Raw genomic sequence first — 27,112 nt, 5'->3', positions numbered from 1 at the left:
CTCCAATCCTTTTTGGAGGATCGGACACAGGAGGTATAGCTCCCACCGTTTTCCTCATCACCAAAGAACGTGACCACAGGGGTTCCACACGGCTCTTCTCGGAGTCCTCTTCTCTTTTAATATTTACGTCAGTTGGCGGAGGTCTTGGGAGCGAAGATAATCGCTTTTGCCGACGATACACAGCTCCTGTTCACTTGGAGGAAAAACTAAGATTCTTCTTCGGCTGCCAAACACTGCCTGACCACAGTTTTCCATTGGCTGGCGGGGGCTGATTTGAAATGCAATGAGGAGAAATCAGAAATTCTTTTATTCAGCAACTTTCCCGCCCGGTTTAGGGAATCACTCTAGCCCTCTGACTCTGCATTGCCTACCTCATCTGGGATCCAGTTAAGAACCTTGGGGTCTAGTTCGAGGGGAATCTCCGATTCTCAACCCAGGTCAAGAAGCTGGCAGGGACTTGCTTCGGTCTCTCAAAGTCCCTCAGGAAGTTTCTTCCCCTTCTTCCTCAGGCGACTAAGGAGTCAGTGATTTGAGCCCACAATCTTTCTTGGCTAGATTATGTCAACGCTTTATATGCTGGCATCCCAAGCTACCTATTAAATAAATTGCAAGTGGTGCAGAACGCGGCTGCTTGTGAATGTTTCTGCCAGATGTAGCGTGAGACAACACCTGCGCGCCTTACACTGGCTGCCAATGGCAGAAAGTGTCAGATTCAAGATCCTTGTTATCGCCCACCGTGCTCTTTATGCCACTGGGCCTGGCTATCTTCAGAAGCGGTTTTCGTTTTACACCCCTGCAAGAGAACTGCGTTCCTCTACTTCACTCCTGGCCCAAAGCACGCGTTTCCGCTTGCAAAGGTCGGGTGGCAACTCTCTAGTTGTGAAGGCCGCTTTGGCCTGGAACGATCTGCCCTTTGCGCTTCGGTGCATTCAGGACCCGATTCTATTCAAGAATAAGCTGAAAACCCATCTATTCTCCTAACTCTCGGCTTCTGCCCCGTCACTCTCTCAAGGCTCGTGCTGGGACACTCTTGCAGTATCTGTGCGCGTTAGAAATATTAAATAACATAGTACTGGGAGCTACCTTGTGAATGGAGGCTATGTATCCTTCTGAACATATGGGAACCCACCGATCTTAGCGTTAAAGACAAAATCTGGGTCATGCTGGGGCAGATGGTGGCCAATCGGAATATAGCACCACCCAAAGTAGACTCTTGGAAAAAAAGATATGGACTGGTGCGTGTTTCGTGAAAAAATTGTCTGTCACGAGGGTGCCCTAAAAAGTGGCCCTCCATTTGGATTAAATGAAATGTATACAGAGGCAATATCTATGTTTCCCCCCATTGTTCCAGAGATAGCAGACCCAAGTGTTCCACAGCAATTGTTAATTATCAAGATGCATCTAAGTAACCCGCCATCATGACAGGAATTGATTCAATGTTTCTGCCTTCTTTGTTGTAACCTGTGAAGTTGACTCTAATTGTTAAAAAGAATTATACAAAATAAGGCAATCGAAAATGCTGCATTTTACTTGCATGAATTGGCATTTAGCCAGGTGTACATTTCCATTTTTGGAATCCATTTCTTCCAGCTAGAGTTACCACACCAGAGAAGTATTTCTTTGGCCTTATCTGAAAAGGCAGCAGAATAAAAAATGTTTCCTCTCATCCAGGTTAAACCATGGACACAGCTGCTCTCATGGTGTTCGCTTACTTCAAAGTAGAAAGTTGAGATGTTTTGGCAAATTTGGCAATGTGTCATTTACAACAAACACTCTTCATTGGCTCCCTGTTACAAAGTCAGTTCACCTTGGCCTTACATGGTGCAGACCCAAGCGAAAGCACCAATGCCAGATCTAGTCAAGAGAAGATTATTATGTAAATATATGTATGTAGGTCAGTAAAAAAGGAAAAGGACAAGAGTATTCTCTATAATGATATGTGGAATGGCAAATGGCTGCTTCTATAATATGACCTTCAGGGATGCTCTTAAATCCGTAGGTGTTGATGTAGAAACAACACACATTTCCACTCACTAAAATACCTTGTACAATTTAGAGTAATCTTTTTGTTGCAAAAGGAATGGAGTTTTTTTTAAATCATTGTGTCTGTGGCTATTGAACAAATATCTTACAATTAAAACACGCAGGCTGTTAATCACCTTCATGTTTGCATTCGGTGAGACATTAGGCTACACATTGCACTGCTCGGTAGTTTTAGTCATATACCATCTGTTTGTAGTATCGTAGAATGTTGCTCATCAGATGTAACTCGTCAAAAAAACCTTGTAATGATTATGAATTATCTCAGCTAATGGCATGCAGGTCGCTTTTCAGTCATTCTCTGTGTCCTTCAGCAGTCTCTTAAGTGTCATACATCCTATCCTACCTCAAATTTTAAAATTGTTAATGTCATTTCATACACAAATGTCTTTTTTATACATATCCACCCTGCCCCCCCCTCCCCCCGCACAGTTGTTTTCTTGGTGGAGTTACTCTGGTGTCTTTTCATGCTCCCATCGTGCTCCTTATGAATATGAGAGCTGCTTGAGAGCCCCTTAAAATCAACAATAGAAATGAGCAATGATTCTCTTTAAATGTGGGGCGAAAAGTGAGGTCTTATGCACCAAGGCACTATAAAGAGAACTTCTACCCCACCATGATGGGCCCTCTGAGTTAAACCAGCAAGGCCTGCTTACAAAGGAGGCCTGTAATATCTTGTGCAGTTTTCTAGTCTGATCTTTGTGATTGGAAATGTCTTCTTGGCTTATAAATTCCTCCTTCGAAAGGTATGTTTTTCAATCCCCATGACATTGAAGTGCCTTATGGGGTCTTCCACTAGACGGCCTATCTGTGCCTTCTCTTTTTATTATTAATGGGTTGATGATTCAGTGTCACTTTTCTTATGAATTAACTCACAGTTTAGCATTAATGTGGATCTTGATGCATAGACAAGGATTCAATCTCGCGATTGTTTTCATTACTCATTCATTCTTTGTAAAAGGCCCGGGGGCCGGACTCTACTCCTTGCTTTGTTTCCAAGCATCTCCTCTTCATTCAATTCAGTTGACTTGGGCCAACATAAATGCAAGGATCTAAAGTTTGGGATTATATTGTTCACAAAGCATATTTGGAAGTAAGGATTGTTCATGCGTTGTTGGACAGTTGGTAAGAAAGCCTCAGTTAAAGAGAATGTGCATAAGAATATATTTTCCATGCTGAAAGCTTTAAGAAGAAGCAGTACTAGCAAACATACTCCACTCAAGTAATGACTAAAAAGATGACCAGATTTCTTAAGCCGCAACCTAGATTGTAACTTGTTGGAAACGTTCTCAAGTGCCAAAAATATAGAATCATTGAAGCAACATGCATAAATACATGAGAAATCGCTTTGAGAAGTCCCTTTGTTTTTGTTTACAACCAACCTCTCTAATAGACCAGCAAACATATTTATTTATACTAATGCAGGGCTCCTTAATTGATGGTAGCAGAATGAAGACTGAATGCATTGCATTACTATTGTTGGATAGATTTCATCACTACTTTGGTATAGATTCTGTGGAGGGCTCTGTTAAGTTCAATGTTGACAAGAAGCGTCCAGTGAAACAAAGGATATTTCATCACTGAGTAAGAGCCACAAAACCATCCAAGCAGCAGTCCCCTCTTAACTCCCCGAATCAACCGTTTTCTCCTCTTTCTAACCTCAACCCCCACATTCCATCAGATGACATCCACATGTTTCACAAGGCCCAAAGCCCCCCCTCATCATGACATGGTAAAAGTTCTAATACAGGCTGAGAAGGAAAGAAGTTAGAATACAGAACTCTAAATTTCCATAGTCAAGTTAATTCTGTGCAGTAACTCCATAATATCTAAAGCTGTATAGTCGTGCAGGAAACTGTAAAAGAACATTTAATTGACTGAAAATGTAACATTTTTAGGTTCTTGGTATATTCCAGTCCCTGGTTTTGTTTATGGGGATTTGATCATTCACGGAAATGCTTGGCTGGGGCAAATTAAGCCTTTCAGATCTCCATGGACATAAAGATTAGGAAAATGGATTGGTTTGTGTCTCATTGTGTTATGTTCTCATTTAAAGTATCTTAGTAGTTTTGAACCACTGGAGATCTTGATTCCATGACGATCACTATGGTCTAAACACCTGCAAAACATTACATTTTTGTGCTGTAATATAGGCCAGATTCTTTAATGTGATTATAATTTCTGAGCCAATAAAAGTATGACTAAGCTGCCATCGTGTACCACAGTGTAGTTAAGACTGACGTTTTAGGTCTGAGCCACAGGACAAGGGCCTTTAAAAACAGACATAGCATAAGGTAGAATAACTGTATTGCTACTAGAGCATTTCATCCACTGAAAACAGAATGCTCTAAACTAAACAGGGGAAAACCGAAAAGCAGTAACTGGAATGTTGGGGCAAAAAGTTTACACCAGCCATTATTGGCCCACCACCACTCCATTGGGTTCAAAGCAGCTCCCCGCCATTCCACACACTTGTAGTCTAAGGCAAGCCAGCTATACAATGGTTGCCTTAGCAACCAACCACTGTCGTCCTGGACTGATCCAAATGGTTATGTGTACTCTTCCTGTGAATTAGTAAGTACATTTCAAATATTCAAAAGGCATTCCAATATCCTGTACAGAAACGGAATACATCAATAATTCAGTCCTTAAACAGTCTTAACTGTTATTGAACTATAATTGGAATGCAATCACATTAACAGATCAGTGCATTGTGGTGCAAGGAGATTTAGAAGTTTCAACTTCTTTTGCTTCATTGCTAGTTATCTAATTTATTCTTGATTATATAAACTTTTTTTATTAAGTTGTTTGCTCCTGATTTTTTATTTTTTTAAGTTTTGAAAGCTTTTTATTGAAGTGGTGAAATTCTAGATCAGCATGGGGACGCGGATTTACCACATTTGTTTTAAATCATGCAAATAGTTTAGTGTATGGAAATAAAATAGTTACTTTATGAATTCCCACCCAGAGCCTGTGTTTTACATTTTAATTCGTGTCTCTTGATCCCATTTGTTTTACTTGAGGACCTGGCTAAGTATCGTCTCCTCTGGTCTGTTGGTTGTATCTCCTATAGTTATTTCCTATGCTATCTAAAGCCTAGAAGCTGAAAGCTGGTGCGCTTCACTGTAAAGTTCTGTGCTTTTTTCTTCATTCACTTCTTGATGAACCTCCTGCTAGTGCGAAATAGAAACTGGTAAATTGGAAAAAAAACATAGAGTGAATGAAAAGTAGAACTGTTGGCTGGGAGAAGTAAAGTTTGTAGGAAAGAAAAGTCTACAAAAATCTAATATTTGGAGTTTTCCAAGTTTTGAATGAAGGGAAAACACTCCAGTAGGGATGATCAAAGAAGACCTAGTAAAGATGGTTGGTCTGGTGTGAAAAATCTAGCACGTCTTGGTTCATCATACCAACTTTGGCTTGTTGCTTTTTTCAGTGTTAATGATGAGAGTTGACCACAGGCATAACTAGTCCAGTGAAAGGAAGCACCACATTTAGGTTTCAAAATATCAGGCCTTTCATCTTTTTTTTAATTCAGCTATAGTTAAGATCTTGCTCTGTGTAAAATACCCCACTATTACCCATGAGCATTGGTAACCACAGACTCCTCTACCACTTTTAAACTGACAACACTCTGATTTACCTACACAACTAACAGAGCCACCAATGTTCACACCTAGAATAGCTCCTCACTTGTCTTTACACCACAGATTATGACCAATATCTTGAAACCTAATGGCTTCTCAGCACATTCACTTACACTTAATTAAATATTCCACAGACCTCCCAAGCTTACCATAATCAAGCTCTGCTAGTTTTTTGCCCACAACTCCTCGCAGCTAGAATAGAAGTCTACACATCTCCTTCCACTCAAATGCAACACAGATTCGATTATTGGTCAGCACATCCCACAATTCGCTCTGCTTAGTGGCTGCTTATTAATCTCCCCCCCCCCCCCGCCTGCAACATTGAGTCGTAGTGTGGGCTACCATTTACTACTATTTCAACTGTGCCATCTTCTACTTGTCAATTAAGTCTCATATCTCCACCTTTTAAGGAATGCCACAGTCCGGTTAATAACTGAAAACATGATACACATCATCTCTTTGATCGCGAAATCAGTGAAGCCCCTTTGTCAGAAAAAATTGAATCTCCTTCAAGGCATACTCTATCTGATAAATGCATATATGGAAGGACCCAAAGATGCCTGTTGGGATTGCCAGCGGTAGCAGCTGTGAACCCTGCTAAGCCATTTTGTACCTCTGTACTCCTTGATGACTCTTTGCCTTCACAGCGGATGCTGTGAGCCCAGTGGCAGTGGGTTCTAGGCTAGCTGTGTGTGCGTTGCTGTTGGCGGCTGGCTCTGGCTGCACAAACCTTATTTTAATATTGTATCTCTGCCTTATTTTATCTTGTGCTGTCTGGCTCCTGCTCCCCTGGCCCCGGTCCGACACGGCTGGGTGCCGATTGATCGGAGGGCTGACGGGGTTGTCGTCGCCATCTTGGGAGCCTTCTCCCAGGTCAGCGCTCTAGTCTCCTGCGCCTCTGACCTTCTTAAGCCCCCCTCATGCGCACGCGCAGCGGGTGCGCCGAAGGCGCGCCAAAGGCAAGCCCGTCTGCGCCCGTCCGCAGCCGGCCGGGGCTAGGGGCACCTCACTATGCCCGTTTTCTTTCCTACTCTGTTGCACAACTTTGCTCTTACTGGGCTCCCTGGCCACTTCAGCCAGCCTCCCTCACACGGGTCATTGAACTTGGCTTGGCTCGAGGTAGGCCCCCATGTACTCTTCCTGCCTCCCTGCCTTCTCTCTCCCCCTTCTCCCCTGCCCCTCCCCAACCTCCTCCCTCCTCCATCCCTACACCTACACCTACTATTTCGGCTTTCCTTTTGAACACCAGGTCGGCGGTCAAGCATCAGCTTGAACTGTTTAATTTCTTGGATTCCTATAAACCAGATCTCCTGTTCCTGACGGAAACATGGTTCCGCACGGATTTGTTACCTAACGTACTAGCAGCTCTTCCTCCCCCCTACTTCGTCCTCCGCGCTGATCGGCCAGAGGGAAAGACGGGGGCGGGGTCGCCCTGATTGTCTGAGCCGGTTTCCACTTTCAGGTGCTCCCTCCCCCCCCCCCCCCCCCCCATATCAGCGGTCGACTACTTAGTCGTGCGTTCCGCTTCCTTTCAGATCCCTATCACGTGTGTTAATTTATCGTCCACCCCAGCCCAGCCCATGTTTTATCCCTGCCATCCAGGACCTACTTGCCACACTGGTAGTTAACAATGCATCTGTCCTGATTCTAGGGGACTTTAACTTTTGGCCCAATGACCCTGCGGAAGACGCTATGTCTAGAGACTTTACCCAGCTCCTTCTTAGTCTCAATTTTGTTTCGCAGGTTCACATCCCCACTCACTCCCGAGGCCACATCCTGGACCAAATTTGGACCCTCAATATCCCAGCCACTGCCCCTACTGTAGCACCTTGCGCCTGGTCCGACCATTTCCTGATATCTTTCTTCCTGGACCTCAGTCTTGTAAAAAAAAAAAAAAAACTCCCTCCCCAAAAACACCTGGGCCAGGAACTGGAGCAGAGTAGATATTCCTTCCCTCTGCGCTTCCTTGTCAGCTGCCCGTCCTGACTTAGCAGGTCTCACTTTATCATCTCAAATAGCCACCCTCGACCGCTGGCTCTCGAGAGCCTGTGACCAAGTGGCCCCCATGAAGCGCGCCACAGTCAGACGGGCCCATGATGCCAACAAGTGGTTTACCCCTGGCCTTAAAGCAAAAAAACTTGAGGTGCGCCAAGCAGAGCGAGCCTGGAGGCTTGCCTACTGTCCCACTCTCAAACTTCGTTATATTTCCACCCTTAATGAATATAAAAGAGATATCCTCCTCGCCAAGACTGGATACTTCTCAGGGTGGATTCTCGCAGCTGAGATTCAGCCAAGAGAAATGTTCGCTACAGTCCACGAGCTGGCTTCCTCTGATAGGACATCTTCTAAACCCCCCCCTCCCAGCGTCTCTGCGACTCCCTCAATGACTTTTTCATTGAGAAAGTCGCACTTATTAAGGCCAACATACCCCCCCCCCCCCTTCCCTTACCTTTTGTGATCCCCAGCCGTCACCAAACATGTCCGGCCTGACCCACATACCACCGTTGACCAAAGAAACCTTTTTCCCCCTACTAGCCCGCGTCAAGTCAGGGTCCCCCGCCGACCCCTGCCCGGCTTACGTTTTACGTAAGATGTTCTGACTGCTATCGGCCCCCCTCATTCTTTTAAATGACTCCCTTAGACTGGGCACCGTCCCCGCCCCCTATAAAGCGGCTACCATTATTCCCATCCTAAAAAAGCCTGGTGCCGATCCCTTCAAACTATCGTCCTATTTCCCTCCTTCCCTTCCTGGGCAAGGCCCTTGAGTCTTAAGTCACCAAGGTGCTTAGTTCCTTCGTGGAAGACAGTGTCTACCTCGCACCGTGCCAGGCGGGTTTCCGCCCCCGGCATTCCACCGAGAAGGTGGTCATCTCTGTTATAGATGAACTCAGGGAGGGGCTGGATTCCAACAACCCTCAGGCCCTCATTCTTTTAGATCTGTCCGCCGCCTTTGACACGGTCGATCATTCTATTCTTCTCTCCCGTGTCAAGGCGGCGGGCATAGGGGGCCCGGTGTTGGCCTGGCTTAACTCCTTTTTGAGTGATCGCACCCAGGCCGTCCACCATGCCGATTTTTGTGCTTCTCCGTGCAAGGTGCAGTGCGGTGTCCCTCAAGGATCGTCCCTTTCCCCCTTATTGTTGAACCTGTACATCTTCCCCCTTATTTCTGCACTACAGGAGAAGGAGGTCACGGTGTATAACTATGCCGATGACCTCCAGCTCATTTTCAACCTTTCCCACTCCCCAGCTAGTGTTCACAATTTTCAATCTGTCATGTTGTTCATCCGGGACTGGATGCACTGCAATCATCTTAACCTTAACCCGGATAAGACCGAGCTAGTTCTTACCGGCGGCAGTCGCAGTCCCTGGTCCCCCACTTTTTGGCCTCCCTCCCTGGCCCCCCCCCCGTCATCATCGCCCTCTGTCAAAACACTTGGGATCACATTAAACTAACACCTTACACTGCACTCCCAGATTAGTTCTGTAGTTTTCTCCTGTTTTTTTACCCTCCGCACGATCCGGAAAATCTCCTGTTTTTTTTCTTTTCCTGCTTTAAAATTAATTCTAATGGCGATGGTTTTATCGCGGTTAGACTACGGGAATATCGTGTATAACGGTGTTCCCGCCTATGCCCTTCGACGCCTCCAGCTAGTGCAAAACCAGGCTGCCCGCCTGATTTATGGGCTACCCAAATTCCATCACACTACTCCCCTACTCAAATCACTACACTGGTTACCCGTTAAAGAACGGGCTCTCTTTAACCCCGTCAGTGCTAATGACAAGGGTAACTCGTCATGGAGTTTCCATTGATTTCAATGGAAATTCAATGGAAGCACAGAAATGTGCTTAGCATCCAAGTGGTTAAGCTGGGCTGCACGACTTTTCAGGCCCGGGCGGGGACCGCCCCCGCTTTCATTTCTTCCGCTATTAAGGCCTATTGTCCCAGCAGAGAGTTACGCTCCTCTACCAAGCTTCTTCTCTCTGTACCCCGCTTCAAGAAAAGCAGATTGGGAGCCATGAAATTTTCTGTCCTTGCCCCCACCTTCTGGAACGCACTCCCGTCTGCTATCAGATCTGCTGCTTCTTATATGGAGTTTTGAAGGGCCCTTAAAACGTTCCTTTTCCTGCAAGCTTTCCCATCTTAGTCCTTTGCACACCCCGCCCCTGGTTTTCAGCATCCCCCAGCGCCAAGAAACCGTTTGGTAGACGTGCGCTTTACAAATTCTTTTAAATTCACATTCAAATCCTTTGATGCATTACCAAGTGCAGTTCAAAGAAGACTGCACGTTGTGATAAGTTCATATTCTACAAGGAGTACTGACCGTGAAAAGATGCACTTTTTCTTTCCCCTGTTGATAAAACGAACATCATCAGAAAGCTATTGAGCTTATTTTACAGATTTATGTTCTATTTCAGTAGTGCCCGAAATTAGGTTATTATCCGCTGATAGCTATGGCACAAGGAGCAGCCAATCCCTAAAGAAGTATGTGGTAAGTTCAGGTAGTGATCAGTTATAAAGTAAACTACATAACACAATAAAATCCACAAACCAATTAAAAAAAACTGAGAGCAATTTAATAAGCACAAGATCAAAAACTGGTGAAGGGGAATTGATGATATTTATTTCTTAAGTTTTAAGGCAAAATGGGTAGAAAAATATAAGCACCATGAAAAAAATCAAGTTTGTGGTAGATCAGGACCCAGGTGAAAGTTCAGGTGGACTGCAATGGAGTGGACTCTGGTAATACCTCGTGAGTTGTCCTGGTCAAAGTTTTTAACAGAACATTTTGTCTCCACTGCTCGGGAAGCTTTTTCTGGTCACTCGTGCGACCTCTAGCTCCTCATGGTAGGCTTCTGGGCATTAGGTGTCTCTCCAGCCAGGTCTTCTGCATGGTCTGGGACCTCATGGAACCATGAGTCCTTCTGCTTTTTGTATCACTGAACAGGTAAACAGGAGGTCAACTAAAGCAAGTCCCTGGTTTCAAGTCCCTGGGTGCCAGCAGGATTCAGGAGTCCTTCGACAAGCCCTATTTTTTCCAGCAGAAGTCAGAAATCAGGCTTCTTCTTCCAGCAGGTCTTTCTTCAGATAGAGTTTTCTCAGGACCCGGAATATTCTGAGGAGATGGTGGTTAAGGTACCAGATTTATTCTGTGCACTAGCCAGGGAATGGAGAAAATTGATTACCCAAACATAACTATTTTTGAGCAGGTTCACCACCTTCTCTTATAGCACTTTATTTTTCCTTCAGTATAACATTACCCAGGATCCCCTCTTTCAACATGGCAGGTTCCAACTGCCACCATGCAGGTCTTACTTCAGCGTACTGACCACTCCCCTACCTGACAGTCCCCTAACTGGTTTTCCCTTCTGCTGTGGCTGGAGTCTGTCTAGGAGGATTCTGAGAATCAATGGGAGAAGTCTCCCGTGACATCTCTAAGTCGAGAGGCAGTGCTAAAGCTGGCCTTTGTACTGCCAACTGTTCATGTCCATTCCTGGATTGCTAATCCTGTTAAGTGGTCAGCAGTTGACAACTGTTTGGCCTTTCCTGGGCTCAGGGGCAAGCCATTGTCCTCAAAGCTAGTCATTAACTCTCCCAGTCAAGGATCAGTATTCCAGCTCTAGATGTTTTACAGGCAGAAATGGTTTTCCCTCCAATTGTGACTGCAGACTCGCTATCTGTGAAGGTCCTTGGAATGAAATGGGGGTGCAGTCTTTGGAATCTCCAAGTCCGGAGGTAGTGCTAAAACTGTCCTTTGTAATGACAACTGATCCACTGCCATCCCACATAGCTAACCGCTGATATGTGGTCAGCAGTTAGTACCCATTGCCCTTTCCTGGGCTCGGAGGCAGGGCATTGTTCTCTGAGCCAGGGATGTTAATTCTCCCAGCAAAGGATGTTTATTCAGACAGCGGAGGCGTGAGGAGTGACAGAAATAGTTTTAAACTAGTCCTGCCTCATGCAGCATAAGTATATTTTTACAAAGTTATTTTTCTGCTTGTTATCAAAACTCTTTCTTTTTCTACCACAAATTCGGATTTGAAAAACTAGGTAGGAGACCATTTGTAAGCACTTTTCTAGACCTTTCATAAGTAGAGGTGAAAAATATATATTTCAATTCCACCTAGGTCTATTTGGGGTAATTAAATTAACCATTCTACACATTAAATAGCATTCGGGTTTTACCTCACTGTGAGGGAACATTAAACTTATAATGCAGTGACATTTTTATATATTGGCACCCTGTCCTGTGGCTTACAAGGCACACTTTCAGGGTGACTTAGCACCATGGGTAGTAACGTTTTTCCTACCAGGTATTTAAACTGCAGTGGTGCTCCTGGCAGAAATAGATTTACGTCACATTTATGTGTGGTGTTTCAGCCCACATATAACATTTGACTTTCTAGGCCATTGATTCACTATAGGCATCCTTTACAGTGGACTTGTAGGGAAGTTAAATAAGCCAAATAGTGAGTTTCAATGTACAGCATGTTTTAGACTGCAAGTACTGGCTCCTTTACTTCTGTCTAGCAGTGTAAAGTGCACAGAGTCGGAAAGCTCACACAAATAGGGTCCAGAATAAGGTGAAAAACATGGGTGGAATTACTTCAACAAGTGCATCTGGAAATATGTTCTTCTGCAAAGCAAATATTCTACATCTTGGGCATAATATGTCTTGTGGTTTTCAACTTGTAGTTTTGTTTTGCTCGCAGTGCAGTATTGCTCTCTAGGTTACATTGTCTGATGCTGGGCCTGGTGGACCAGTGGACTATTGCATCCAGTCCAGGAATCTGTGTTTAACTTCATTTTCACAGGTTCGAATTCTAGTGGGTCAAGTCAGCCTTTCAACCTTCTGAGATGGGTGAAAGTAAGCTTTTCAAATACATATTGATATTTAAGTTAGTCAGGCGCATAAGAAGTTGGGCACATGAGCCTTAAATGCATGAACAATCTACTACTATATTTTACTGGAAAAAGTATACATGAATTGATAAATCCTAGTTTTATTGCTGCAGACCAGTTAGGATAATAGGTCTAATTGCATGTGTGCATACTAGAGATGCACTTTCCCATCTAAAGAAACGCCCTGCTCCTTGGAACATAGGCACCAATTATTCAATAAAATGCTGCATGGGCCAACTTAACATAATTTTCAAGGGCAGTATTTTTCAAACTATTTATTTATATTTCTTCAGCATCATTTAATCGGAGACACAAGGGCCTAATAATCAGAGGCAAATCCAGGGTGGGATAGTGGCCGATATCAAGTCTGTTCTTTCAGGAATCCCTACTAAAGCCCTAGTGTTATTTATATTTGTATTTGGTAATCTGCAGGAAATGTGCCTCACTGGGTACTTTTTCCTAGTACACGTCACTTCCTCTAACGGTATTCTCAAATTTCCAGGCATTCTCTGTGATGTCATCTATCTCAAAGGTAACATAAAATCACTTTCTGTGCTGTTATAAAAGGACTGCTTCACTATCCCTGGTGTTCACCTTACCTCTTGTTAAATTGACGCCTGTCCAAGAACCATAAAATAGCTCGTTAATAAAACAGTGTTCCATTCATGGGAGCTTCTTGTACTCCTCCAACCAAAACAGACTTGTGGCTCTCCTAACATGCCACAGACTTTAAAATGGATCCACTTGCTTTGCAATCCAAGGACCCAGGTTTTTCATTGTGATTACTAATGAACATCCACTCTGCGGGTGCAGACCTGACTAGCCTTCAGAGAAAAAAGCAAATTTGCCTTACTGAATTTTTCATACACCCATTCCTTTATTCCAGAAGTGCCTCAAAGTGATTCAGTTTGCAAGCCCTCAACAACACAGCACTTTCTAAAAAGAACGTTTTCTACTTTGCTTGGCATGCCTTTTTAAAATGAAACGCAAACTCCATTCAATCCCCCAAAGTGGTGCTAGACTAAAACAGTCAGTCGTATGAAAAAGGGAAGGTTTTATGTTTGATATTTATAGAAATGAGTACTCTGGAAGCGAAAACATACCTTGAAATGAGTTACATTTTTTTGTAATGTTGTTGGTTGTTGGTTTTTGGAACCCATGGAATGTCCGGGGTAAAGATAACATCTAATAAATTTATTAAAAGACCAAACATATTATACTAAATAATCCATGCAGAGCATTCAAGTGTGGGTAGTTGGAGAATGATTAGGAATTGTTATTTTTTGCGTTGAGAATCTCTCAAGTGCAAGAAAAACCCTGTTCCTGTTCGATACGTTTTGTCCCTAACTAGTGGATCCCTGGGTTAACAGAACGATGGTCTTAAACGCAAGGCAGACCTCCGAAAATGACAGTCTTGTAACCAGACGTAGCCATTGCAGACTGTGAAGAAAGGGTTAATATGATCATTCTTTCTGGCAACACGTGTACACAAGTAGGGGTGCAGCCTGCACTGCAATTCCCGAGTATGGTGGAGCTCAGACCAGATAGTCTTTACAGCACAGCGTACACAAGTGGTATCAGGCCTGCCTCTCTGAGATGTAGGTTGGCCATGAGTGTGAAGGCCACTGGCATTACTGCAACCTTTGCAGGCAATATAATGCACGGATCACAAGGGAGGAAACAGCCATCTGAAACAGCCATCTTCGGATGGACCCCCTCACTCTCAATACCTGAAGACTGCAATATGGTGAAATGCATTTCATTTGCTTTTGGATGCATTGTTATTTTTTGTCACTGACATTCTTGGTAGTGAACAAGAAGTAGGTGAGCTGGTTTTTGGCAGTCCACGGTTTGTTATCTCCCTTATGAATCCACAGCTCTTAACCCGAGTTGGGCATGATAGTGAAGATTTCAGAAAGGTTTAGCCCAAGTTAATCAGGCATTTCAGTGTGTAGTTATCTCTTAGATCTGGGTCCATTCAGGTACTTTTTCATTGGCATCTACATTTCATCTTGAACCAGGTCTGTTTCTAGGATTTGAAGTTTCTGAGCTGCTTTGAGCTTTAAATGTGCATCTGAAATCCACAGAGCCTCATCAACGCAGGGAATAGGTAGGGTTGGGAATAGAAAAGTGCTGATGGGTGAGCTAATTGAATGTACTCCAAACATGGTGTGGTAATGAACCATTACATACTAGGAGTCTCGTGCCTTGAAAGAGCCTGAAGCAATAGTGGAGATAAAAAGTTGCCTTTTCTCTGGATCATGGACCTGCGAGAATAAGCCTGTACCAGCTAAGATTGTAAAAGGTGTTACAAACATGGCAACAGTTAGCTTAAAGGCTCTGTACTAAAACGCTGATTTTCAGCTGTTATCACTCTTGATTTCTCTGTAGTTGTGAGGATGCACTCACCATGTTAATCTGACGGTACTGATGTGGATGCTTACCAATTCTTCATAAATGGTTTCGTTTGATTGGATTTGACCTGGCTTAGTAGTACATAGACTCTTGAATACCTGCACAACAAACCACTAATCTATAAAAGATGCACCCACTGCATAGTTGCAAGCTTTGGCCTTTATAGATCAATACATTTTTCCATTGACACTGAATGAGTAAAATCCATTGGCGCATCCGGCTACTTGATTGGCAACCGTTGCCATGGCTGTTCTGCAAAGCTATCTAATGATTTTTTATGGACGTGTACTTGTACCTTGGACTTAAGAATGACAGATTTATTTATCTTGAATAATGTACAGTGCATGCATAGTCATAATTTGGAGATGTCTGAACCTCGAATTAAGCTCACTGCAAATCAACCATGGAGTGCACAGCTAAAAGCAAAATGAGCTATGACACAAGAGGAGATGTATAATATAGCCCATGTCAAAACAGTCATTTAAAAATAACGAATAACAATGTAAAACTACCCATGGTCATGGGGGGTCTAACCATACAAGACAAAACCAGTATAGGGCGAGGTATAATGTTGTGTAAGGAAGCTAGAGAAGCATGGTGTTGTAGTGTGTAGTTGATCAGGGTGCGAAGTCTTCCTAAACATCTGCTGCTGGAACATGTTCAGCCTCTGCCGAAAATATTATTTTTGGTTCCATCTTCTGCCGAAAACCTGTGATCCAGGTGGCTAATTCTGCTTGTCTCAGCTATGGAAAACGACTCTATTTTGGACTTGAAAATATTTTTCGACTGCCTTCACATCATTTTTCAGGGTGTCTCTCACAGATCATGTCTCTGGGTATCTGCCCAGGCAGCCTGTCCATAAATGTATTTTGTTCAGTACCTAGAAATATGCTGTATGGCATTAAACAGGATGAGCACTGCCTTTCTAGAAGCTGCCTTGAGCTTCCCTACATCTGACTGAAGTCGAGGCTTTGGAATGTTCTTCCCATTGCCCTTGGGGCCTAGTCAACATCTTGATCATGCAAACACTTCTTATAGCTTGGCTATTCTCGCCATCTGCAATACTTGGGAGTCGGCACATCCATGCCAGGGTGCACCTCTGTGTTGCTGTCGCACTTTTACAAGATGTTTTCATTCACTCAAACGTTGTATCAGCATTTCCTTGAACAAGTTCTCTCTGTGACTGGTTAAAGTGATGTTTTCAATGCACTAATCTAATCTCGTTTACTGTGGGTGGCCGGTTCATCCGTTGATTAAAGTATTGTAAATATTGCAATCTGGAGCCTTACAGCCATTCCATCTGCATCTAACCTGCTCTCGTCCCTCGGTGTACAAGTCCTCTGCCGTTTTCCAGTTTCGCCTCCACACCATTCTTTTTTCGATAACCAGAGAGGTATTAACGGTGAAACTGCTGTTCAGGAGCTACTGAGGTTTAATTGATACATGAAGGAAAACCAGAAGTATGAATTGGTGCCCAAAAGCTTTGCCAAGGGAAGAGGAAAGCACTCACTGATGGAATGGAGCAACTGTCGCAGAAGTCCCTCAGCATGCAGTACATCTAGCAGCTCTTTAAAGCTGAACTCCTGTTAAATTGTTTACACTGTCCCCACTAACCCTGGGCATAGTTTGCGTATTAGCGCTACGCATAGCTACGCGAAGTGCTCTTCGCACTACGCAAGCTACACGTAGCTACGCGAACTGCATAGTGCAGTAGGGAAAATGCTGTTCCCACTGATTGCACAGTGCCGGATGCTTGTCTGCACTGTGCAATTATTGCAAACCGCATCTTGCACAGTGCAAGCAGTCATTTTCTGCCGCTCAAGTAGATTTGTACTCGAGCTGCAGCTTTCTCAACGCGGACTGGTAGTTTCTCATCGAAAGCATACGCGACCACTCGCAATGACAAACCTGACCTCCCTGCGTTGGGAATCTCGCTGGGAGGTTTATTTTGAATTTGAATTTGAATTTAAAATTATTTATTCAGCGCTCGCATACCACGCGGTTTCATGGCGCTAGTGTTGATCAGTGGCCAAACGGCAGATAAGAATTAGGTCGGATACGCTTGTGTGAACAAGAAAGTTTTAAGCTCTTTTCGAAACAGAGGATAGGACAGTGAGGTGCGAAGTGTGACAGGGAGGGAATTCCAGAAGGTTGGGGCCAGGACTGCGAACCTCGCTCCGCCAGCCCTTTGCTTTTTAGAGCGCGGGATGGTAAGAAGGGCCAAGTGGGCTGAGCGAAGTTCTCTGCCTGGACAATATGGCTTGATAAGGGAACAGATGAACTGAGGAGCAGTGCCCGATCTAGCCTGGTATACAAGACAACCAAGTTTGAATAGGGCACGTTCTCTGACCGGGAGCCAGTGCAACGATTTAAGTAAAGGTGTGACTCGGTGGTATCGGGGTAAGCCATGGATCAGGCGAGCCGCCTGATTCTGCACCAGTTGTAGACGGCGAATCAGGTATGCAGGAGCTCCGTTATAGACTATGTTTCCATAGTCTATACGGGATAGAACCATGGCTAACATGATGATTTTTAAAGCTGGGGGGGTGAAAAAACGAGAAACCTTCCTAATTACCCTAAGAGAAAAAAAACAAGAAGAGACCACCGAATTGACTTGTGGGTGAACAGTGAGTTGGGAATTAAGGTAAATTCCCAGGGTTTTTACTTTAGTCACCGGGAGTGGAGGGGTACCAAGGGAAGAGGGCCAGAAGGAAGGGGTCCATGGACTGCAGCCACCTCCGGTCAAGATCAATTCAGTCTTGTCCGGATTGAGTTTGAGGTGGCTGCAGTTCATCCAATCTTGGATAAGGATCATGATGGTTTGGACATTTAAAGCAGATGAAGGTGAATGGGAAAGATTGAAGATTAACTGGAGGTCGTCCGCGTAGTTAAATACGGTGACCTCCAGTTGCTGTAACATAAAAATGAGGGGAAACATATAAAGATTAAACAGAAGGGGAGAAAGTGATGAGCCCTGGGGGACCCCGCATTCTACTTTCCGAGAGGTCGCCTTAAAGTCAGCCAGCCGGACTGCCTGGGACCTCCCAGCCAGGAAGGACTCCAGCCAGGAGAAGGCTAAGCCTTCTATGCCCGCCGCCCAGACACGGTTAAGGAGGATGGTGTGGTCCACCGTGTCAAAGGCGGCGGATAGATCTAGCAAAATCAAGGCTTGCGGGAGGTTGATGTCAATACCTTCCCGCAGCTTGTCCATGACTGAGACGACCACTTTTTCTGTAGAATGCAGGGGACGAAAACCAGCTTGACAGGGGGAGAGGCAATGATTTGCTTCAACGTGTGCGCTGAGTGTGGTGCTAATGTGAGTTTCCAGCACTTTCGCAAGGTAGGGAAGGAGTGAAATGGGGCGAAAGTTAGCGGGCAGAGAGGGATCGGCATCTGGTTTTTTGAGAATGGGGATAACAACTGCTGATTTGTGTAGGGTAGGGACGTGACCCAGAGTGAGTGAAGCATTGAGGAGGGTTAGGGGAGGGGAAGGACAAGCTAAGTAGACTTCCTTAAGAATACTGGCGGGGGCAAAGTCAAGAGGGGAACCGGATTTAATTCGGTGAAGTAGAGGAAAGAGAGTTGCAGTAGTAAGCAATGGGATGTTGGTCAATTTAAGAGTGGTGGGGGGGATGTGGGGATCAACAAAATTGGCGGAAGGCGGGGGAATGTTTTGTTTAATTTTAACTACTTTATCAATAAAAAACTCATTGAGCGAGTCACAGAGGGGTTGGGACGGGAGAATAGCAGCAGTGGCTCTAGAGGATGAGGCAAGCTCATGAACGGTGGAGAAGATTTCCTTCGACTGCGATTCCGCGACCATTATCCTGTTAGTGTAAAACTCGGTTTTAGCTTCCAGGATGCTTTTTTTATAGGTCTGCAGAATTGCCAAGTAAGTTGTTTTTTTGGCAGGGTCGTAGGTTCTTCTCCAAGCACGTTCGGCCCTTCTGGCGGCTAGTTTTTTTTCCTTCAGATCGGTGGTAAACCAGCGGTTAGCTGCATGGATCCGCTTAACTGAGAGGCGCTTAAGTGGGGCAAATTCGTCGCCAGCCGTCGTGAGCCAGTTGTTAATGACGGCCAGTTGAGGGGTGACAGGTAAATCAGATAGATCAGGGCAGGTTTTGACCAGAGTGGAACAAAAGGAGGGCATATCCGTCTTACCCCATTTGCGGACCCAGGTGTTTTCCGCGCTCGCGATCGGCAACTTGATGTTGCTGATGGCGAACGATGAAAACGTCTCACCGGGATGTTATTTTGCTCGCTTGCGGTCGCCAACTTGACATTGAAGACCACGAGCAAGCAAAAAAATACCGCTATGCTACGCTTTGTTGCACTGTACTACGTGCAATTCGCATAGCGCGTAGTTGCGTAAACTACACATTCTCCGCAAGCGTAGCATAGTCCTACGCCCAGGGTTAGTCCCCACTCACTTAGCAGTAAACCCAAAATTCATGATGTACTTCATTCTGTAACTGACATGTTTCAGGGCATTGATTGACTTATCCCCTCACTAAAGACATCTTTCGTGAACCTCTCAAGACAGGCCAGAACCCTCCCACGCCCCATCAAACCTACACAAGACATAGAAGACCTTGACAATCAGTGGCCCATCTCTCACCTACTCTGGCAAGATCATTAAAAAAGCAATCTGTGCACAACTTCAGTATGATATCAACACCCAACTACCTTCTGCACAACTTTATCAGTCTGGCTTCTGTTATTACTGCAGCATGGAAACCTCTACCTTACAAATCATAGATGACACCCACCTGACCACAAATGAGGAAGATCTCCTACGCAGTCAACCACTGCATTTTTCATGCACACACAGATGTGTGAAGCTTAAATGGGATTCACTGGAAACATCCTTCACTGATTCGCATTCTACCTGTCCAGCTGACACCAGTTCATTCAAATGGGCACCTCCATGCCACATAAGATTCTTATTACCTGTTGAGGTCCCCATGAATCCTTCTTGTCCCCAATTCTCTTCAACCTCTAATGCTGATAACACACAAATATATTTGGAAGTATCCTTTGCTGCAGTCTTTCAGCGCCTCAAACATGACGTACATTTCATCTCGATCTCCAGTAGCTTAAACCCACCCACCCTATATTCCTGATATTCACAGAGAACAAGCTGCATTTACTGGCTCTATGACTTGAATTTGAATGGATTTGAACCCAGTTGCCACCAACGTGGATTCTTCCTTGACACAGATCTCTCCCTCAAAGAACACATTACCAAGATGGCATGGTTTTGGTTCTCTGTACTAAAGAAAATGAAAGCATACCTCCCAGAAAGTGACCCAGAACTTCTGTTCAAGCCCTCTTATTCAAACATCTGTATGATTACAAGGCCCTGCCTATAACTCCAAACGGCCACCATTAAAGGCATCCTCATCAAGAGTCCAAAGAAATATCCCCCACATCACCTCCATCCTGAAGAAACTTCCCCTGGTTGCCCTTGCAGACTCACCTTCTTTACAGCCAGCTGCATCATTTACAATGTCATCCAGACCTGCATATCTGGCTGACAAGGTCCCCATCTCCAGTGGCTGTCAGCACAGTTGCAGCCAGGAAACCCCTGGTCTGAAGACCTAGAAGTAGAAAAAATAAAAACACTAGGCAACAGATCTGCCCTCTCTCTGCACTCTGGATTGTAAACATCCTGGGATCCATCAGGAAGTCTGTATCTTGAGACAGTAACAGTCTACTTTCCTGGTTTGAAATCTACTCTTACAATCATATATTGACTGCTCTCTGCCTTTGGCCCTATACTGCGTTTTGTTGGCTAGGTGCATGCTTTATAAATACCACATACATTCAGAGATAACATTCAGTGTATGTAGGGGCATAGTTTCAGGTGATCCCCGCTCCCTCCAAATATTTGCATTCTTGGCTTGGTTGTTTGTTCCAGAGGCCCTAAGTCGGGTCTGCTATCGCTGTCAGTTTTTCTTTCTCATTTCACTTAGAAGTTTTAAAATGTTCATTTTTGTGTGTGTGTGTGTGTTTGGGTGTGTTTGGGTGTGTGTGTGTGTGTGTGTGTGTGTGTGTGTGTGTGTGTGTGTTTGGGTGTGTTTTGGTGTGTGTTTTGGTGTGTGTGTGTGTGTGTGTGTTTTGGTGTGTGTGTGTGTGTGTTGAGACAACTTTACTTAAAAATATTGTAAATCTGCACCCATAGAGGTATTCCTTCACCGGGTGCCAATGTACTACTTTTGGAAACCTAGGCAGTAGTAGGCTTGGAAACCTAGGCCGTAGTTTGAGGTTCCTGGCATACTACTGTCAATCAAACACCCAAAAGGTGATGGGGTGAATATTTTCCAATAGATGACAAGTGGCAACCTCCATTGGTAGCATTCCAACTCAACGTTTTTGCCCACTGTGCCATTCTAGGCAGAGACCCATCCCCTATTGAAAATCCATTCTGACCATGTTCATCGTGGAAACTGCCCATCCCGAACCTTCGCCATCATATCCCTCCTCCCTTATGTGCCATCACCTGAAAATGCAAGTTTATGTGAAAATGTAGCGGGTAACCTAGTTTGGTTGGCTAATGCACCTGCTGCAGAGATGCGTGTGTCACCAGCTCCATAGAAGTGTACATTCTGACAGGTTGACAAGTCCTTTACTCTGTTCAAGGTTGATGAATCATGGAGTCTTGGCTTGTAGTTTCATGTGCAGTGCTATAGACTAGGCCTGCTGTAGTAAGTCCGATATAGAAAGCAGTGTCTCGTTTGCGCGCGCCTAAGTGCTGAAATATATAATGTGGGAAGTCGCTCCTTGGCAGACCAGTACATAAACATGCATCATTTCCTCTTCCCTGTGTGTACAGCAACCCCTCGAAAGGAAAGATAGCCAGAACAGTTCCCAGCACAGTGTATCCAGCCACCGCAGCGGTCACACGGCCTCCCCTCTCCGCATCACCGCGGTGCTCCCCGACTACCCGGCCAGCGAGGCGCCTGCACTGGACCAAGGGGACAGCTCTGGTCCGAAAAAGCCCGACCCGTTCCAAATCTGGGCTCATTCCAGGAGCATGTTTGAAAGTCGACGTGAGTATTGCGCATTGTCCTACCACGCTTTTTGCTGCATTGTCCTAGTTGCATTGTTATGTTGAAGACTCACAAATGTGAGTAGATGAAGTGGGTGGATGATTTAAAAAAAAAAAAAAAGGTCGAAGGCAGAAAATGCACGAGTCCGCAAATTGTGCATGGTGGGTACCGAATTGGTTCCTTCCCTCTTGAGATAATGTAATATTTGGTCGTCTGCGTTACATTTTTGATATCACACTAAATGCTCACAGGTAACGCAAGGATACTTACTTCCATGACTGTGATGGTGTCTGCCTATGGGAGCCGAGGTCGGTCATTTTTGTAAGCGCGCGGCTCCACGCCGTTGTGCGATTTAAGCACAAGGTGCCAATTGCTGTGCCAGTTTAGACCGGGAACAGGCTGCATTGTTCGCTGCAAAAGAGATTCTGATGTGCAAAGCCTGCAAATGAGCCCTCGTCCACCCCCCTCTCGCGGCGCGCGCTCGCTCGCGCCTTTGTGCCTCTGTTTGCAGTCTCGTTAAAGGGGCCTGGCAGCCACCACACAGGCTGGCAGCGGTGGGAACCCTGCATACGGGGCGCTGGGAGGGCGAGGGCAGAGGGGGGCAGCGGGCGCATGTTTATACAGAACTGCAAAAACAAACCAAGACACTGCTAGTGTTCGAGTGAATAAGCAGAGTATATATGGTATGAACTCCTGCTGGTATAATCCGTACGTAGAGGGGGGTAAACATGTTTTTTTTTCTATTCATGTGCAGCAAGCAGTGTTGAGGGATGCCTTAAATTATGTAACCGGCCCTTAATAATGCAAGAGGAAGGGATGCTTCAGCGTTTCGCGTTGTTTATACAATAGACACAGGAGCAAGTATGAAGTTTATCATAACGTATTTGAGATGTAAATCTGCTTTTGCAGCAATTAAGATCCTATATTCTGTAATTTATTATTAGGGCTACTGAAATTATGCGGCAGGCTTTGACCACATTATGCAGCATGGTTGAGAAAAATATCTAATAGGAAAAGGCAAATTATGCGACAGAATGCGGGCCGGTTTGAAGCAGTATTTCACGATTTTGTCATTTTTACACATTTTACCACCCAATGATCAAAGGTTTCACCTCGATAGTATCAGTTTAACACCTACATTCCTCAATCGGCAACTGACATGTGACCTGCATCAGCGTGACTGCTTGGCTGCAGCACACGTGGACATATTTTAATAATTTCTGATCCTTTTGAGCTAGAAACTACTTTTTGGGGGTTAAAATTTGCAAAGTATGCAGATGATGCATTATGTGGCAAGTGTGGCAAAGCTATAACTATGCAGACAATTCCACAGTCACAGAATCACATAATTCCAGTGGCCCTGTGTAAAATCAGTAACCTATCGAAGGGCTGAACACTTGCTGTGGTGAAAGACATGCTAATTTTGTGGCATGGGTCAATTTTCGATTGAGCAGAAGGCTATTTAAAAAAAATGTTTTAGGCTAATCCCTAACGAGAAATAATACCCTCTGTTAATGCATACATTTCCAGACCCTTATGTGTGACTATATCACACCAGAGAAAATTACAAAGGAAAAGTGCTAGATGTTCTCCCCTGCAACACGCCCCAACCTGGGCTTTAAGAGCAGTCCGAATGATTTGACTGAAGATGAAGAGTCGTCGGAGGGTGAAAGGGGAGCGGGATACAGGATGCAGTTATTTGAAGGTGTAAGAACTAAGGATTGTTTTACTTGGGGTGTAGGGTTAAAGCTATGCCCTGCCTTGCTTAACAAATTGTAAAGCAATGCAAGTTAAGCGAGGTATTCAGAAACTTGTTTCCCTGAGACTAAGCTTTGTTTGGAAGTTGTTGAAGGTTGTCAGATTGTCTACTAAGTGATATTATCCTCCAAAAGATTTTTGGTTAGACATAGGAATTTCGCAGGCTTTGGCACAGTGGAATGCTGATAATTCTCAGACATTCCTATATTAAATGGTTTTTGTGTGAGAAGGATTGTTGTATCACATAGATTCCTGTGGATCCACATTCTGCTTGCAAGCGTGGCCTACGATTTCTGACTTTACCAAAGCATGTCCGCGTTAATGAGGTGTTCACTTCTGAAGCTTTATATATTCTGTTCTGGAGTCAACCAATTGTCGCTCTGTCAAGGGAGAAGAGGCCTTGCTAGTCAGTCAAAGGGTTCGTGCTCCATAGGATATGTACAGGGAAGATACAGTTGTCAAGTACTGCAACAGCGTGGCCCTCCATTCTTGGTGCGATATAAAGCCAGCATCTGGAGTTTCATTTCTGATTATAGGACAGTTATGGTGCTTAAATTGTAGCTGTGAGCAATATGTTGGAATGTATAAGTCAGAGTTACATTGTGTGTTATCTGAAAAAGGGGTACCCGAAAAGTCATGAATGAGCTGATGATTTGGTGCTGGGCAACCAGCTGTGTATGATCAGTGAGTGACTTGCTACATACAAGCAGTTTTTAGGCAAAGGCTGGAATAAGAGGTTATAGTATGGAAATAAGGCGTAAGTTGGGAGAGAAGAAAAGGAGTAAATATGAGGGAAGAAAGGGAGGCCAAGGACACCATAGCCACTAAAGTGAGACTGTAGCAATCTGGTGAGCTGAAGAAACACCTCTTTACAGAAGAATACATCTTGATGCCGGCCACTAATGCTCCTAGAAACCATCTACTGCTACAACCACATAATGACCATTTCCCCTGTGTAGCCCTCCACTGCCTTTCATCTAGTTTCACACTATAAAAATAGCACCTACATACTGATGTGCATCTGTAGATATATAATTATCAATTCTATTTATATAGCATTTAATAACCCAGATCAGGCGTTGAAGTGATTAGCACTCTACTCCATGCTAGAGGTAAATAGTTAATAAGTTTAGTAATATGCTTTATTTTCCTCTGAGGATTAGTTGTGTTAACATTGTTCTCTTGATCTTAGGTGTTTTGACTAGGCCTACGTTAATTGAAATATTTAATTATTTATTTATTTATTTGCGGGTTTGTAGAGCGCTAGAATAAACTCCCGAAGGAGTATCTCCGCGCTAAAGACAACAGTAGCAAAAACCGGGATAATATAAGTAATGATGCAGGACCAATACTCATGTTTTAGACTAGCTCGGAACCTAACTAATTAAGCCTGAAACAAAAAAGTCTTTAGTTGTTTCCTAAAGGCAAAATGATCAGAACACTGTCTAAGTTGAAGAGGAAGGCTGTTCCACAGAATAGGACCCACCACTGACAGAGCCTTGCCACCCAGTCTGGTCCTTCTAATCTTGGGTACTCTTAGCAGCAGCTGATCACTTGACCTAAGGGTACGTGTGGGAACATAAGGAACACATTTATTTGCCAAGTAAAGAGGCCCTAGATCATGTAGTCCCTTATGCACTATGCAGCATGTCTTAAATTTCACTCTCTGGCGAACTGATAGCCAATGAAGTTCTTGCAACAGAGGTTTGGATGAAGACCAAGGGGGGAGCATTGAGGACCAGCCTGGCTGCAATGTTCTGAATCACCTGCAGTCGGTCCAACACCTCTTCGTTGGCCGACCCCAGGAGACCATTACAATAATCAAGCCGGCTGATCACTAGAGCCTGAACCAAAGTTCTTCTAATGGAGTCCGGAAGGAGCGGTAATATCTTACGGAGGAGTCCTATCACATGAAAACAGGACCCCACCGTGTTGTTACCATGTAATTTCATTGTCAACTCCGGCTCCAGGCGAACCCCAAGGTTCTTAATAACTAGTTTTGGTTCTGGAACTGGCCCCAGGTCTAATGGCCACCAGTCAGGGGACCATAGTATCTTGGCCTCACCGAAAAGCATCACCTCAGTCTTACCAACATTACACTGAAGAAAGTTGGAGGACATCCATTCGGATACTGCTTTCATCCCCTCTGAGAAAGATTGTTTAACCTCCGGGGTCAGAGATTTAAATGGAAAAAGCAGCTGGGTGTCATCAGCATAGGACACTGGACAGAAACCAAAAGCTCTCGTTATCTCTGCCAGGGGGGCCACATAGGTGTTAAAAAGAGTAGGGCTCAGACAAGAGCCCTGTGGCACCCCCTTGGTGATCTTGACCTCATCCGACCGAAAATCACCCATGGTGACACTTTGGGAACGATCAGAGAGAAAGCTCTTTATCCTGTCCAGCGCCTTGCCACCCAGTCCATTCACAGTCAGTCGTTCGATCAAGATTTTATGAGAAACAGTATTGAACGCTGCCGATAGATCTAGCAGCACTAGGACAACAGAAATACCCCTGTCCTGGTACATACGTAAATCATCAGTTATTGACAATAGGGCAGTTTTGGTACTGTATTTTGGTCTGAAGCCAGACTGTGAAGGATCAAGGCTTCCAGATTGTTCCAGGAAGTTAGACAAATGCTTGTTAGTATGCTTCTCGATGATTTTACCCCAGAAAGGCAGCAGGGAGATGGGTCTAAGGTTGGACAGGTTGGTCCACGGTACGGCGATGTTCTTCCGAATAGGTCTAACTAGAGCCTTTTTCCATTCTCGTGGAACACGTCCGGTGTTTAGTGAGAGGTTTACCAGGCTCTGGATTTCAGGACCAAGCAATCTCCCCACCACTCCCATTGATCTCGCTGGTAATAGATCTGCGGGGCTCCCACTTTTGATGTTGTCTTATCAGCATCTCTACTTCTGAAAGAGTGATGTCAGGAAATCTAAGAAATCTGTCAAGATTGGCCCCTACTGCTAACACCGGTGCGCGGGCATCAAGATTGTTTATAGGTGGAATAGATGCCTCAATCTTTTTGTAGATAGCGTCAATCTTATCAGTGAAAAATCCAGAGATGTCGTCACAAAGTTGTTGGGGCGACATATCGGCACTTTCACACGCCACCGGTTTTAAAAAGGAGTTTACAATTTGGTATAATACTTAGGAGTATTGCCTGCCGCCTCTAACTGAGAGGTAACATAGCTCTTACGTGCCACTCGAATATATTAGTAAAGAGAAGATGTGAGATGTTATTGGGAGTGGTGGCTGTTGGACAGGCCGCATGGTCGGGCTGCCCCCTCCCCGCAATGGGA

General features: G+C 44.6%; 1 protein-coding gene across 12 annotated transcripts in view; it reads left to right on the top strand.

Moving 5' to 3' along the window:
* Positions 1-27,112, top strand: part of MAGI1 (membrane associated guanylate kinase, WW and PDZ domain containing 1) — a 1,290,512-nt gene that overhangs the window by 1,151,789 nt on the left and 111,611 nt on the right. For all 12 annotated transcript variants that reach the window (XM_078661551.1, XM_078661549.1, XM_078661547.1 and 9 more), the window contains one exon: positions 21,836-22,052. In XM_078661551.1, coding sequence (XP_078517677.1) covers positions 21,836-22,052 — 217 coding nt within the window. The remainder of the gene's footprint in view (positions 1-21,835; positions 22,053-27,112) is intronic.

The sequence above is a fragment of the Lissotriton helveticus genome, chromosome 9 (genome assembly GCF_964261635.1).
Source record: "Lissotriton helveticus chromosome 9, aLisHel1.1, whole genome shotgun sequence".
Taxonomy (NCBI): Eukaryota; Metazoa; Chordata; class Amphibia; order Caudata; family Salamandridae; genus Lissotriton; species Lissotriton helveticus.
The sequence above is the reverse complement of the archived record's forward strand: the minus strand, read 5'-3'. Positions and strand labels throughout refer to the sequence as shown.